This window comes from Cervus elaphus, chromosome 30, assembly GCF_910594005.1.
Source record: "Cervus elaphus chromosome 30, mCerEla1.1, whole genome shotgun sequence".
Taxonomy (NCBI): Eukaryota; Metazoa; Chordata; class Mammalia; order Artiodactyla; family Cervidae; genus Cervus; species Cervus elaphus.
In genome coordinates, this window is record NC_057844.1 from 75457984 (window position 1) to 75474952 (window position 16969).

Below are 16969 nucleotides of genomic sequence, written 5' to 3' on the forward strand. Positions count from 1 at the left end.
CCCACCTTCTAGCTCCTCTGCCTCCCTGAGGTCAGGGCATGGGACTGAAGGTTCCAACCTGCTAATCACAGGTTTGGTTTCCTGGAAGCCAGTCCCCATTCTTAGGTGCTTCCAAAAGTCACGTCATTAATCTGACAAAAGACACCGTGATGGCTTTCTTCACTTTGGAAATTCCAAGGGCTTTAAGAGTTGTGTGCTAGAAACAGGGGCAAAGACCAAACATATATTTTTAAATGTATGTGTGTGTGTGCGCACGTGCTCAGTCTTACCCATCGCTTTGCGACCCCATGGCCTGTATTATAGCCCACCAGTCTCCTGGAGAGCGGGCTGCCCTTTCCTTCTCCAGAGGATCTTCCTGACTCAGGGACCGAACTTTGGCCTCTTGCATCTCCTGCATTGGCATGTGGGTTCTTTACCAGCTGAGCCACCAGGGAAGCCCCATTTCTAATTTATAAATCACAGTGTCACAGAATGTTAGTGCAAATTATGGTTATAATCTGCCACCTTTTATTTGCTAAATTCTTGATTAGCCATTTTAAGCATGATAGTCCATCCTTTTTTTAAAAAAATTTTTTAATTTTTCATTGATTTGTTTTTTAGGGGCATTTCTCTAGTTGCAGTAAGTGGGGGCTACTCTCTAGCTGCAGCTTTCAGGCTTCTCCTGGTGGGGAGCAGGGGCTCCAGGACGAGGGGGCTTTAGTCGTTGCAACTTGCAGTCTCAGCAGTTGTGCTGCACCGGCTTGGTTGTTTCAAGGCATGTGGGTTCTTCCTGGATTAGTAATTGAACCCACCTCTCCTGCATTGGCAAGTGTGTTAATCCATTCTTGAGCATGACACTTTTTCTTCATAAGGATGTCATTAATGCCATTGCTCAGGTGGGCTTCACCAGGTTCCTATGACTGAGTTATTTATCTATACTACTGCTTTCTGTGAGAATATCATAGAGCTTCCGTTGTGATTTCACTTGCTATAATAGAATGATTCTTAACCCTGTCCATGCACTAGAATCACTTACATAACCTGTTTTCTTTCTTGATGCCCAGACCTTGCCCTAGACCAGCTGAGTCAGACAGCGTAAGAGTTGATGTACTTTCCAGAAAGATCCCCCGGGGATTGTAGTTTCTGGCCAGCCCTGAGAAACATTCCTGTTAAGGGAGTGTCAGGGCCCTGTGGCCCCAAGTTGGCACCTTTCCAATCATGGGGTGGTGCTACTTTGGTTATCTGGCTAAGTTGGCACCAGTCCCATTTTCTTGGACCACTTTGTGGGCATCTGTGCTCTAGGGCTGGGACCTGCCTGGGTGGAGGACAACCATCCTCTGTCCAGGACTGAGAATAGCCCCAGTCTCCTGCCAGAACCTCCTAGGATGCCCTCAGTGTGCGTCTCTAAGAGCTGCCACAGAGATGGAGAGTTTCAGTTCTGTCTTGGGAAATCTGAGCTTCAGTTCAGTACAGTTCAGTCGCTCAGTCATGTCTGACTCTTTGCGACCCCAAGAACCGCAGCACGCCAGGCCTCCCTGTCCATCACCAACTCCCAGAGTCCACCCAAACCCATGTCCATTGAGTTGGTGATGCCATCCAACCATCTCATCCTCTGTCGTCCCCTTTTCCTCCTGCCCTCAGTCTTTCCCAGCATCAGGGTCTTTTCCAATGAGTCAGCTCTTCACATCAGGTGGCCAAAGTATTGGAGTTTCAGCTTCAACATCAGTCCTTCCAGTGAACACCCAGGACTGATCTCCTTTAGGATGGACTGGTTTGGTCTCTTTGCTGTCCAAGTGACTCTCAAGAGTCTTCTCCAACACCACAGTTCAAAAGCATCAATTCTTTAGCACTCAGCTTTCTTTATAGTCCAACTCTCACATCCATACATGACCACTGGAAAAACCATAGCCTTGACTAGATGGACCTTTGTTGGCAAACTAATGTCTCTGCTTTTTAATATGCTGTCTAGGTTGGTCATAACTTTCCTTCCAAGGAGGAAGTGTCTTTTAATTTCATGGCTGCAGTCACCTTCTGCAGTGATTTTGGAGCCCAGAAAAATAAAGTCTGACACTGTTTCCCCATCTATTTGCCATGAAGTGATGGGACCGGCTGCCATGATCTTAGTTTTCTGAATGTTGAGCTTTAAGCCAACTTTTTCACTCTCCTCTTTCACTTTCATCAAGAGGCTCTTTAGTTCTTTTTTGCTTTCTGCCATAAGGGTGGTGTCATCTGCATATCCAAGGTTATTGATATTTCTCCTGGCAATCTTGATTCCAGCTTATGCTTCCTCCAGCCCAGCGTCTCTCATGTTGTTCTCTGCATATAAGTTAAATAAGCAGGGTGACAATATACAGCCTTGACGTATTCCTTTTCCTATTTGGAACCAGTCTGTTGTTCCATGTCCAGTTCTAACTGTTGCTTCCTGACCTGCATACAGGTTTCTCAAGAGGCAGGTCAGGTGGTCTGGTATTCCCATCTCTTTCAGAATTTTTCACAGTTTATTGTGATCCACACAGTCAAAGACTTTGCCATAGTCAATAAAGCAGAAATAGATGTTTTTCTGGAACTCTGTTGCTTTTTCGATGATCCAGCAGATGTTGGCAATTTGATCTCTGGTTCCTCTTCCTTTTCTAAAAGCAGCTTGAACATTTGGAAGTTCATGGTTCACGTATTGCTGAAGCCTGGCTTGGAGAATTTTTAAGCATTACTTTACTAGCGTGTGAGACGAGTGCAATTGTGCAGTAGTTTGAGCATTCTTTGGCATTGCCTTTCTTTGGGATTGGAGTGAAAACTGACCTTTTCCAGTCCTGTGGCCACTGCTGAGTTTTCAAAATTTGCTGGCATATTGAGGACAGCACTTTCACAGCGTCATCTTTCAGGAGTTGAAATAGCTCAACTGGAATTCCATCACCTCCACTAGCTTTGTTCGTAGTGATGCTTCCTAAGGCCCACTTGACTTCACATTCCAGGATGTGTGGCTCTAGGTGAGTGATCACACCATCGTGATTATCTGAGTCGTGAAGATCTTTTTTGTACAGTTCTTCTGTGTATTCTTGCCACCTCCTCTTAATATCTTCTGCTTCTGTTAGGTCCCTACCATTTCTGTCCTTTATCGAGCCCATCTTTGCATGAAATGTTCTGTTGGTATCTCTGATTTTCTTGAAGAGATCTCTAGTCTTTCCCATTCTATTGTTTTCCTCTATTTAAGTAAAGATAATAAATTGGCTCGGAGAAGGCGATGGCAACCCACTCCAGTACTCTTGCCTGGAAAATCCCATGGGCAGAGGAGCCTGGTAGGCTGCAGTCCGTGGGGGTCACGAAGAGTCAGACACGATTGAGCGACTTCACTTTCACTTTTCAGTTTCATGCATTGGAGAAGGATATGGCAACCCACTCCAGTGTTCTTGCCTGGAGAATCCCAGGAACGGCGGAGCTTTGTGGGCTGCTGTCTGTGGGGTTGCACAGAATCAGACACGACTTGAAGCGACTTAGCAACAGCAGTTGCAATAAATTGGCTAACAAAGAGACCCCAAACAGAGCTTACTCATATTTGTTATTCTTTTTTAATTCCCCATCTATAGATCTGGAGGTTGATTTCTGGAAGAATAATTTGCCTTGATCTGAAAGATACTTTCTGCAGTAGTCTGCTTATTTATAATTTTAGGATATTTGAAAGAAGATATGGAAGCAGAAAATTTGCAGTAAGTTTTTATGTATTTTCCCTTTGTTACTTAGGTTACGGGGAAAAAATATTTGTTTTCTCATTTTTAAGTAGTTTTGTTAGCTTGATGTTATTTTTAACAGTTGTCTTTTTATTTCATAATCCTCTGTCTGACTTGGAGCATGGACATTAACCAAAGAAAAATTTTAAATTGAAGCCTGTAGCATAATAAAATAATAATAATGGTGAAAGTAGATAATAATATCAGTGCGAGTGGGCAATAACCATTTTAATTAGGACTTTTAATACAGTTCTAATCACTTATTTTGCTTAATGGTTTGTGCATTACTTATAAAAATAAATCATTCTATAAATATCTTTTCTTCAACATACTTAGAATAACATTTGAAAACATTTGATCAATATGGTTTTAATCCCTCATTTTGAAAAGTCTATTGGAACAAAAAGAAACTTTAAAAAATATGTGTAAACCTGAGTTGGTTTTAATTGAATAAAGGTTATTTTTAGAAGACTCTTCTCTCTAATGTTCTTCCTGTTTTGTTTTTAGTCCTTTTTGCTGGGCTCCTGGGTTTTGTCAGCGGTGGGTGACTTCATCCTTGTTGAAGCTGTGGGGTATTCCTTTGGTGTCACTGCAGCCAGGAATTTGCCTTCTGGATTGTAAGTAGCTCTCAAAGATTAGCTTAATTCATAACTATGTAAATCTGATTTAAAGCATTATTGTACATGAAAGTCAATAAAATAATATTTTAAGCTTTTAGATACAGTAAAAATTGATTTTATATGTAAAAAATTCAGTGTTTACATACATTTTCATTATGTTCTTGAAGCAGATAAAATAGATCTGAAAAATAGATTTTATTCTCAGTCTTTTTTTCAGCTTTCAAATCTCGTATTTTAGAGCATTTGAGATGAGTTTTCTGTTGTGGTCCTAAAGATAGAATTGTATTTTCATAGTTAAATTTCATCTTTGTAACTTTAATGACTTAAATGCAAAAATACAACATTTAATTAGATTCAGTTAGGAAACAAAATAAGTTTGTCTGAAGTTAGGCTTCTGAAGAATGATGCTTTTGTAAAATGGCATTGTTTATAGATTTCCACCAAATATAAAAGAAAATCAATATATAGGTTATGACTTTGTGACCAGTCTGCAGTGGGCAGCCTAAGTTGCAGAGTCTTTGTGCTTTCATATTGTGTTGGTCTTCTTTAAAAACAAAATGAAAAAACATGTATTAGTTTGTGAAATAACTAGCAGGAAGGAGCAGAGTTGTTAACACATACAAATGATATTAAAACATCTCTGAATAAAGTTTCTGAGACTGTATTTAAGAGATGAGATACTGTGAAATAAAGACACCGTATATTCAGAATTCATGTGTACTAACTTAAGCCTTATTTTAATTTTCAGCATGTGTTTTTGAGAACTATTAGACTATGCAAGTATCTTGATCCAGCTTCACTTTGGATCTGTAGTTTTAAAATTCGGCTAGTGATCTAATAACTCTCACACTTAACGTCGTTAATACTTAACAGTTGTGGTGAACTTACTGAATTATTGGCATGAGTGTCGATCTTTAGTTGTCTTATGAATGTTTAATTCTGAATAGTCTTTTAGTGGAGACAGATAAAGTTCTGTGTCATAATTATGCAGTTTTTGAGCTTCATGGGTTGTGATTGCAGTTAGATTAAGAAGTTTAACTATTCTGCTGTTGTGGAAGATGGTGTAGTCATTAGGAATGATCCTGTATTGATTCAGGAAAGAAGTAGCATTACTGAATCTTTAGTTTTTCCCACACATTTCTCATTGAGACCAATTCTTTTGGTTCTTTATAAGACCTAGTGAGTTGTGGAAAGGTTATGCATATCATGTATGTTTGTGTTAGCGTAAATTTAGGGAGTGGGTAGTAACATAGCTTTTGATTATTGTTTACATTGTCTTCTTGTGAGGACTTTTTTTTCTACTGTACATGGAGTGGAGTGACAGTTATTTCTTTGTAATGAATGACATTTCTTGATGGAATCCTAACTGATACATATAAGGAATATTGATTCAATTTTGAAGTTGGTGGTAATTTTTTTTTTAACCAATTCTTAAGGCCAGAAGACATTTGCCTATTTATATCTTAACTGATAGCAAGAATTGCAAATTTGGGTAAATTCAAAAGTTATAGGATCCCCTTTGGAAGACTGTGAATGTTAATTCAGACATTACCTAAATGAAACAATGTTTCCCTTTGTGTTATTGTATGGCTTATTTGAATCTTGAAGCATTCCCAAACATAGACTTCTTGAAATATAAATCTTTACTTCAATAAGTAAACTTTGCATTTTATAAATATATCTTTTATTTGATGGTAGCAAAGCTTCAAAAACTCAGGAAACTTTTTGGTCAATGTGCTTTATGTGCATTATGTGCCGTGTTTTCCACATGATGTCTTTTTCATTCTCATCAGTGCCAAATTTATCTGCACTCCCAACAGTTCTTCACTTCTTATTTGTGTCTCTCTCTTTTTAACTTCACCACTATTAAAACTATAAAGGTCAGCAGTGGCCAACTGATTTCTGAAGCCAATGGCTTATTTTCACTTGTCTTATTTGACCTTTCAGTCGCAAACTATTTGCTTTTGGCATCCCATTATTTCATGAAATAACCTGCTCTCCTGAGTCCTAGCACACTACTGTCTCCTGGTCCTTTTTGACCTTATTTATTACTCTTTGCAGTTCCTTTCTCAAACTTACACCAAAAGCTTTCTCTATGCCATCTTGTCCACTCTCATGACTTCAGCTATCATTAACATCTGTTGTGTCCCAGTTCTCTATTTCCAGTTCATATTACTTTCCTGATCTTTACTCATATTTCCTAATGACTTCTAAGGCTCAGAGAAAATTTGTTGTGTTTAGAACCTCTCACCTCCTCTGGTCACCTCTCTTTCTGTGCTCTCATCTCCTCCTCCTTCTATACTCTTTATTTTAATTAAAAGCATTTCCATCTACATAGTCATCCAAGCTGGAACTCTTTCCCTTTTCTCATTGTTGAAGTGGGTCACTGAGCCTTATTTGTTCAAAGTGCTATATAAGTTATCCCTTCATTATGTATTGTCATTGTCTCAGTCTTAACTAATCTTTAGCTTTTCTTGCCTAGATTTTTATAATAATTCTCTAACTAGTTTTCCTATCACCTGCAAAGCATTTCATGCAGTGTTTTCAGAAGTTGTCTTTCTAAAATAGAAGTTTGACCATACTAATCTTCCTTTTAAAAACCTTTAGATCCTTGTTTTCTTCAGAATAAAAGTAAACTCCAAGATGGCATCAAGCCTGTCTGGAATAGTGTGAGTGGCATAGGCTTCGCCATCCCGTGAACCAGACAGAATTGAGGTTTCCTCGCTCTGCCGTGTGTTACCTGTGTATCATCTTGAGCCAGTTACTTCTCAAGTTCTATTTCCTGAGCTCAGTTTGTAGAAAATCCTCATGTGTAAATTGGGGGGTCATACTCTGTACTTGACAGGGAATTAACTAACCTATGCAAACATCCTAGCAGTAGTAACTTCCCCATCCCATATTTGTGTGTGTGTGTGTATATATATATATATTTTTTTTTTTTCTTTTCCTTCAAAGCCTTTATAATCTGACCCCAGTCCAGAGTTTCCCATTGGTCATTCTTGACCTGCTGTGTATTTGTATTCTTGTATCTGCTTGGTTTTCTCTCTGCACCCTGTTGTCCTTCGGCAGGATTATTTGTCCTTTGGTGTATAGTCCAACACATGTATTAAAATGCCTATTAGTGTTGATTGCTTCGCATCATCATTGTCATTATCTGGGCCTTCTGCCCCACCCTCCTAGCCCACTGAGGGCAAACCAGCTTTCCGTTATGTACTCGCTGCCTCACCCTCAATAATGTTGAAGGGGTAGCCTTGGTTATAGTGTAGCCCCTTAAGACTGTAAGGTGAGGTCTTTGAACCACAGACATGTTCATCTCTTTTTCTGGTGCTTTACAAAGAAATTATACCTGGCATGTAATAGATTCTCATGACTGTTACTTAATATTCAGAAAACGCAACCATTAGGTTTTGAAAGTAGCTATGTGTATTAGTTTCTTCCAATAACCCATGCTTATCACATACCTGTCCTTACCTACCTATTATTTTTTTTATTGTTAGTATTTATATGTGGATGTTATATATTGTTTCCCAGAATCAAATCACTCCAGAATAAGTAGAATTTTAAGTTTTATGTATTAAAGTGTATCTGATTATAATGCTGAATAAAATTATTTTTAATTGTTTTATATTATCTGTGTTTTATTGTGAGAACCGTGACATACATTTTCACTTTTTTGACTTTGTGTTGATAAAGCCTTTAGTTGTGTCATGTGCTCTCAAATTGTTCTCATCAAGAAAAGTCATTGCAGGGAAAAAAAAAAAAAAAAAGAAAAGTCATTGCAGAGAAGTTGTCATTTAATAAATTATGTAAGAGCAGATTAATCTATATAGGTGAGAATAGGCTGTGACTGTATAGCACATATCAAATAGAGATTTCTCTTGTTTTAGCAATATTCACTTAATGATATTTAAGTATCTTGCTCGCTTGACTAATAAAGCTAAAACATTCAAGTGATTTTCTCTTGTTGAGGAACTGCATCTCAGTATCATCCTGACTCCTTTTCGTTGTGTAGCTATGAGAATGTTTACATTCTGTGAGCTCATTTGCTTTTTACTATTGAAAAATCGGTGGTTAACATGAAAGGAGAGCTAAACCTGGTTTCTAATGCTGGTGCTTTAGCTGAGCAAGTCACATAACCTCTGTGGACCTCATTTTCTTTATATTTAAAGCAGAAGGACTAGACCAGAAGACCATCTAAGAGATCTTCTAGTATGAAAATGCTATTTTATGATTGGGTTCCTTTGTGTTTCTCTTTTTTTTTCCTTTAAGAATATTTATTTGCCCATGTTATAGAAATATGTTTATAGCCAGTGCATTTATTTGATTCTTAGTCCCATTAGGAGATGATCATGCTGAGAGTCATGCAGGCTATTCAGCAAAGAGGAAGTTACTGTTGACTCACTTATGTGCTTTCATAATATTTAGAGTAATATGTTTACAGATTATAGTTCACTTCCTTTCCTTTTTAAATGGAGAAGTCACTTGGTTACTTTGTTAGGAGAAATTAAATGATAAGGCTTGGATATGAATCCAAAGTCTCTGACTAGTAAAACAGTCAGTCCTAAAGGAAATCAACCCTGAATACTCATCAGAATGACTGATGCTGAAGCTGCAATACTTTGGCCACCTGATATGGAGAGCCCACTCATTGGAAAAGACCCTGATGCTAGGAAAGATTGAGGGCAAAAGGAAAAGGGGGTATCTGAGGATGAGATGGTTAGAATAGCATCACTGACTCAACGGACATGAATTTGAGCAAACTCCAGGAGATAATGGAGGACAGAGGAGCCTGGTGTGTTGCAGTCCATGGGGTCACAAAGAGTAGGACATGATTTAGCAACTGAACAATAAATGTATTTCACCATATAGCAGAAACCTCATGTCATGGGAATGAACTTAGATTATTGGGCAGAAATAGGGCGTCAGGTTCGGTTTCCCCCACTAGTCTGAAATAGAGTCTGGCGCATACTAGGCTCTCAGTAAGTGTTTATTGAGTGGCTGTGGTCTGTTTCCAAAGGAAAATGAATTCTGTGGAGGGGAGGGCTGATGGCAATGACCTTTATCACCCCTCGGGTGTTTGCTTCTGCAGATTTTGCTTTACAGCAGTAACAGTGATGAGTTGAATATAGATGTTTGTATAGGAATCCCAGAAGTTTTATGTTTAGAACACAAAGAACTAGACTTAGACCACCATTTCTGAGCATAAATCAAACCAAAGGGAGCTGCATCTAGTTGGAAAATAATTCAAATTATTTTAAACAGTAGCTCAATTATTTGAGATCAGGTAATTCTCACTTGCACATAGGGTTAAATCCAAATAACCAATGATGTATTTAGATAAGGCTTGAATCTGAAACATGAATTGGATGCTTTTCTCCCAGTCATTCATGCAAGTGTTTTATGTAAGTTTTTAAAATAAAAATAATGAATTAGAATGTTTCAGTATATTTAATTATGCTACCACAATAATAAGATCCCACAAAAGAGGAAGGGTTTTTAAAGATTATTTTATTCAGGAGAGAAGGGACTTGTTGATATCCTAGAGAATATCCATTCACCCTAAGATAGTTAAGTGTATTTAAAGATCTTGAAGGCGAACAGTGAGGATTCATAACATTTCACTGTTTACGTTGCTTAGTGACCGTAAGCTACCTGAGCGGAAGCTCTTTCTGCGTACGCTCCGAAGGTAATTACGGTAGAGCATGACGCTAATGACTCGAGCCTGAAATTGTTTCGAAACGATGTAGTAGAGAATCACGTCCAGACAAGTGCTGAGGTTCATGAGGAAGGTGGTGAAGGCTCCCCAGGGGTTGTAGCTGTTCTCATCCCCTCCCAGCATCAGGAAAGCAAAGCAGATGTGGAAGGGCATGAAGCAGACCAGCACCTGCACCATCAGCGTGATGATGATCCGGATCGACTTCTCTTTGACCTTTGGCTTCAGCTTAGAGGTCTTACCATGAAGGAGACTATGGATAATGACCAAGTAGCACCCAATCATGATGAACAGAGGAATCAGGAAAAAAAATACCAGTCGAGTGAAGTTCAGCGCGTTAATAGCTTTTAAGTAAATGATGTCAGAAATCTTGAGGCAGGTGGCGGGGGTGGAGGAGGCTGTGTCTGGGTCTTCATAGAGCAGCAGGAGTGGGATGGTGGTGGTCAGGGTCATTATCCAGACTCCCACACACGCCATCACGGCCTTGCATGTGTTTTTAAGTTCCTTGGCATATTTTGGCTGTACGATGGCCATGTATCTGTCGGCACTAATAAAAGCAAGAAGCCACAGAGCAATACTTGGGTAAAACACTGTGAGAGCCCCAAGAATCTGGCAAAAGTACTCTCCAAAAGGCCATTCACCTTTTGCATAATAAAACATCCGAAAGGGTAGGCTCATTATAAATATCAAGTCCAGTAGTGCCACGTTCATCATATAGATGGTCACAGTGGTTCTCTTCTTGGTGGTGCAACTGAAAACCCATAAGGCAGTGACATTCACAAACAATCCAATGATGAAGATGCAGCTGTAGAAGACGAGGGCTGCGATCTTGTATTCATCTGGATGTGGGTCAATAGGAAGGGCAGGTTGCGTTTGACTCTGAGGAGTGGTCATCTTATAGCTCGCTGGTGGGCATGACACTTAGAAACTGTAAAACAGAAATAGGAATGAAACCCTTAGTTGAAAAGTAAATGCTTAACATTCTTACAGTTAGCTTGGCATGTCAGTGGATTTTGAGAATACTTTATGTGGTAGAGTCAACGCATGTGTCTTGGTATTTGTTAAGAAATACACTCCCTGGGTACTACTGCTGATATATACTAGCCCACTAAGATGGTTTCTGGTGTGTCACAATGCCCTGGCCAGTGTATTCATTTTCTGTCTCCCTGTAGTATGGGATTGGGTAGCAGTTGTTCCTGTATTAGGTATCCTTTGTTTGGGACTACTTGGGGAAAGGCCATTCTGAATTTTGACTCTTTAAGTTTGTCACTTTTTATCATGTTTATTGTTTAAATATTTGGTAACTCAGTAATGTCTGATTTTTACTCATCAAATATAATTTTAATATATAATGGATTATTACTCATTAAATATAAAATATTAATATAAAAATTATGTATTAGAAAGTAAAGAAACCATATAGCTGGTTGACTACCGAATGGTCACAGTAATTCTCATTTGAGAGCTGGAGGTTTTCCTTCTTACCGCTGTGTTGTCCGCACTGCCTGATGAGTACATAGTAGATGCTCAGTTTGCTGGATTGATGGGTAAGTGCAGGAAGAAACCTTTGGCAGGGTGACCCACAGTAGCTACTCTCTAGTTTGTCAATGAAACCTTGCTTAATTGGCCAATAAATCTACTTTTCTTTTAAGTGGCAAATAGTTCTTCATAGCATCATGTTCTAAGCTATCGTAGGTTAGAAACAGCAGTTCTTGTGCCATGGTGTACAGATTAAGAGCTTGACTCTTGAAAACAATAGACAGGCTAGTTTTTAACGTGCAGTTGGGACCGTCTAATGCTGAATCCTCCAGATGGTGTTTACTGGTGTCCCAGAAGGAGATTTCATGGCTACAGGGGTGCACAGGGCGCATCACCTTGAGAATAAGCTGTTTCTAGTATAGTAACTTTCACCTCCTCACTCTACCTAGATACAGAAACATAAGTATTATTTGTCAATTTTAATTTTTAAAGGAGTATCAGAAACAAGTATTTATTAACAAGAAGTCACTCAGTGACTTTATGTGTTTGCAGAAACTGTATAATTTCTACCCCTCACTCCACCGGCAGTGCCCATTTCTACTGGAAAGGAGTTTAGTTGTGATTGTAAATATCATTGACCCCCGCCCCCCTGTGTGATACTTCCATCACCCACGATATAACATCAACAGCAGTGATTTTAAAAATAGACTTGCTACAAAGAGATGGAACCTTGTGGCATCCCCCTTGAAATAAGGAGGTGTAAGAAAGTTTCCTTCAAAAATGTCACTTTGCAGAGTGGGCTTCCTCTCGTTCAACCCTGAGGCTCTTTAGTGAAAACTATGGGGGAGATTGGCCATCTGCTCAGTGACATTGTGGGCAGTAATTTAAAATTAACTAGAGCAGTTGCTGTGGACAAAGACAAGATAGGACTTTGTTTTCTTCCTCCCTCCCTCCTTCCTACCTTTCTGAGTTTGCCGAATATTTAGGTTAAATACAATTTTTGAAATAGAATTCTATATATTTAAAAGCCTGTGTTAATTAAAATTTCCACATATTCAGGTGACTGGAATATTAATTTCTATAAAATGAGAAAAATACTACATAGAGAAATTAAATCTCTAGTATCATACCAAAAAAAAAAAAAAATCATTTTAGAGACTTGGCTCTTATTTTTAACTTTCAATGAATTTTTCCGCAGTAGAAATTATAATATAAATGACATTTTGTATCCTTCTTTTCTCTTGTGTCAGAACTCCCTCCACTCATCCTCATCCCTGATTTTTGTCCCAGAAATTCCTTACTTACAAATCTTTTCTGAATGAATCTTTTTCTCCTCCTTGGGCTCAGGCTGACTTTATGTCATGAACAGTTGTGCTCATTTGCTTAAATGAGCAAATTTAAGCAAATTTAGTCAAGTGTGACTAAAAATCTGTGTGATGCATGTGTTTTAAAGGCATTACTATATAGTTGTACTCTATACACACACATAACATTTTTGGATAAATATTGAAAAATGATTAGCTTGTAAGTCAGCATTTTAAAAGTTTTTGACATTCTTTGAAACAGTGTAATTGAAAACCAAGTGATAAAGACTCCTGAAGATACTTAAAATTTATTATATCAACATTCTCTGTAAGTTGAAAAAAACTACACTTACTATTAACGTAAAAAATACTGAAAATAAATGAAAGTCATATTAATAACATAGGAAGATGACAGTATAACCCATTTGAAGGTCCTTCACCAACATAATTTCAGCAACATATTATTAAAATAAAGCAAACATCTTGAGATTTAACAAATAAGTACAACATTACGTCTGACAATCTGTGATAAAACTGATTAAATGCTACTTACCTCCTGACCATCAAAAGGCTGTGTTTGAGAACATTTTTCGGTAAACACAGTTCTGTAAAAGAGATATCTTTGAGTTTCTTGTGTTAAAATAGCTCTTTCTAGAAACTGTGTATTTAAGAAACGCTATATTTCTTTTGTTTTAGGCTCTTCCGTTGCTTTAAAAAGTTGTTTCAGATATAATACTTGGTATAGGACTTGATACTCGCTCAGCTGCAATTGCTGCTTTGTCTCTTTCAGGAAGTGCTCGCTGAAATAAGGCTTTTTCAAGTTATGACTTTGCCCTGGATGTGGTTTTTCTCTTTCACAAATGATTTGTTTATGAGGTCATGCTTAGCATAAGCTCCCTTTGAAATGATGGCATGTATTTAAGAAAATCACAGAAAAATGTCTTCACTTTGTTTACTTTGGTGCTTAAAGCCTGCATCATCTGTTGAAGGAGAATGGGATTTGACATTGACTAGAATAGAATTCATAGTATAATTTATTCACTTTCTAAGCCGTGTGACTTTAGTTACTTAAACACCATGAACCTCTGTTCCTTAGTTTCTGTAGAGCTAAAATAGAGATAATACCCATCTGGTAGGATTGTGAGGACTCTAAACCAGGAAAGTCCAAGTGCTAATCTGGCACTTAGTGGGAACCCTTTACTACAAGTTCCGAAAATCATCGAATATCTACTTTTTGCTACTAAAATATTCCTAAATGGTAGAAATTTGGACACCCTCAGTTACTTAGTTCAGCTTTTCACATACTTTTCCCTACTTTGGTTTGCTTTATTTTTTAAGTCCCCAGTGTTTCATATCCCTTGTCTGTCACATGGAAGACTAGAAGTAATTTCTTTGGCAAAAACATCCCTATGAATTGCTGAGAAAGGACTCTGGGAAGCAGCAATGGAGAATAGACTTATGGACACGACTGGGGGCTTGGGGAGAAGGAGAGGGTGGGAGTTATGGAGAAAGTAGCACAGAAACATGCATTAACATGTGTAAAATAGATAGCCAGTGGGAAGTGTGACTCAGGGAACTCAGAATGGGGCTTGGAAATAGATGGCCAGTGGGAAGTGTGACTCAGGGAACTCAGAATGGGGCTTGATAACAACCTCGGGGGTGGGATGGGGGGGGGATGTTCAAGTGGGAGGGGACGTGGGTAAACCTGTGTCTGATTCATGCTGATTTTGGTAGAAACCAATGCAATATTGCAAAGCAATTATCCTTCAACAAAAGTAAACCCAAAAAAAGTAAATTAAAAAAAAAGAAAGGACTCTGGGAGTCTTGAGTGGAATAATTTACATACTAGGAGTATTTTAACCTAAGAAGGGAAGTGAAAGCAAAGAAAAGAGAAGTGAGCAACTCCAATCATTGCCTGCTTGGCTATATTAACTTTTTTTTCTTCTTTAAAAAAAAATCATAATTTCATTTGCTTGTCCTAAAATTTTAATTATCTTTATACTTTGTATGCATGATTTGTCAGCTTTTAAAAGGTATGTGAACTTAAGTTTTTTGTTTTTTTTTTTAATTTAAGACAGCTTGTGGGCACATGCTCTTTTATTTCCTCTGACAAAACTGTAGTAAATCTGACTTACAAATTATTTAGACCCTTTCCTTTGGTGATTAAAATACTTTTGATTGTATAATGCTAGGTGAATGGGTTTTAGAAGCACAAGCAGCAACCCCGAGCTACAATTTCTTGTGTAGATGGAGATTCAAGGCCCAGTGTGGGCCAGTGACTTGCTGAGAACTCAGACACCGAGGCCTAGTCTCTTCTGGTACCAAGTTCAGTACCCTCCCCTTTCTGCCCTGGCTGCTGTAAAGACTTCCCACTGTGAGGTGATTACATTGATATTATTCACTAGATGTGATATGCTCATTGCTGAATTACATTATAATCAGTTTTTTACACACAGAGTTATATTTCATATGCAGGATAGGAGTTTGATATTTTACCTGGAGATAGGAACCTCTTATCTGCAGATCCAATCTTTTCATTGCCCTGCTTTCATATAGCCTGCGACAGGTCTTCTAAAATTCATTGCTGATTAGTGTTCTCCTGCTGCTGAAGTCAGCAGGTATGGAAAGGCATAGATCTCATTAAGAAAAGGCCCCTTGTCTGCGCAGGGAGATTCCTTTTTCTGACTCGACAGTCTCTCATGGAGAGGCCCCAAGGGACACAGCTTGAGGGTGGGCCCTGTCTTTCTCTCCGTCCTAGCCTAATGCGACTTCCTACTCCTGGCCTTTCACAGGCTGTTACACCAACCTGTGATATCCCTTCCCACCACACCCCCATCTCTTGATGTGGCTGGCTGCTATTTATCCTAAAAGTTTTAGGTTAGATGTTGCCTTTCCCACGAAATCGTCTCTGATCCCTGATGCTGGTTGGTTATTCGTGCCTGTAAGGTTCTTTAGCACTGGCTTCTTATCCCTGTAGTGGCATGTATTTGTATTATTGTTGGGTCTTTACTTGCCTTTTATCCTCCTCTAAATTGAGGTCCTTGAGGGTTTGCATGTGTTGTGTATGTATGTGTTTAACTGCCATTTAGTAAATACTGGTTGAATGTATGATTGAAAATATAGGTGAAGAAGTCGAGGGCTGAGGGAGTCATGGATAAAACATTAAGCCCAGTGTCAGCATCAGGGACATTCTGACTTGCCGTTGTGAAGGGAACCTGCCAGTTGCAAGAACAACAGAGATAAGACCACCCGTCCCCCCACCCCCGCCCCCAGCACTGCAGCGCTTAGCACTGTTCTCTGTTTCCAGGCTTCTCACGGTGATTTTATGGTGGAAAAGAATTTCAGTTAAAAAAAAAATTCCCCCAAACCATTTGGCAGCAAGTGAGTAAACAGTGGATCAAGAATTAAACTTTTATGTCTAGTTTGCTTCTTTAATACTTGAACCTAATGAATTTTTTATTCAAATGGAAGAACTTGTCTTATTTGGGGATCATTCTTGCAGCTTTAATTTCCTCACTTATATTGGGATATGAGTGAAAGAAAATTTTCACCTTGCAAATGAAGGATTTCACAGAGTTCTCTTCACCTTATGGAATCATCCATTTCAGGTCCATTTTTGAATGCTGGTTTAGGTACTAAAAGCCCCAAGTGAATTTTTATTTTAGCCCTCGAGTCCAGTGAATATAATTTAGTTAAGCCAATTTTACAATTATTGGAAAGAATGTAGTTAATAGACTTACACAGTAAATCCCCATTATAAAAGCATGCTCTTATATCAAGAGATTTATTTTGTCTGTGCCACAGATAAAACTGTATTTCTCATTCTTAACACATTTCTCTTTTCCTCAGCGGATATGAGGCTTATCCTGGTTCCTCAGACCAGTGTTGTGAGGAGGGCCCTGCTGTTTGTTACTGTTTATCTTGCCCAGCGCAGGGGGCCATCAGCAGACACAGGCAGAGCGGTGGGTAGACAGCCAGTCCCCACAAGTGAGAGGTGGGGGCGGCAAACAAGAGTGAGAATCTTACTTGGCCCTGATGGTCTCCCACTCTGATGTTAGGAATCTTTGTGCCTTACCCCTTTTCTTTTTCAAGCTTGCTTCTGAATTCACTGCATTTTTTTTTTTTTTTTGGAGAGAGCCAGGTATGTTGCCT

The 16969-nt window shown here is 38.7% G+C and overlaps 2 protein-coding genes across 2 annotated transcripts in view; one reads left to right on the forward strand and one right to left on the reverse strand.

Annotated features, from left to right (window-relative positions):
• Positions 1-16969, forward strand: part of UBAC2 (UBA domain containing 2) — a 164144-nt gene that overhangs the window by 26548 nt on the left and 120627 nt on the right. The window contains exons 3-4 of the mRNA XM_043891602.1: positions 3561-3680; positions 4209-4318. Of these exons, the coding sequence (XP_043747537.1) occupies positions 3561-3680; positions 4209-4318 (230 nt within the window). The remainder of the gene's footprint in view (positions 1-3560; positions 3681-4208; positions 4319-16969) is intronic.
• GPR18 (G protein-coupled receptor 18) lies at positions 9812-13616 on the reverse strand. The gene is made up of 2 exons (XM_043891603.1): positions 13371-13616; positions 9812-10962 (listed from the first exon to the last, which is right to left on the reverse strand). Exon 2 carries the CDS (start codon positions 10926-10928, stop codon positions 9930-9932), a length of 999 nt encoding a protein of 332 aa, XP_043747538.1. The 5' UTR covers positions 10929-10962; positions 13371-13616; the 3' UTR covers positions 9812-9929.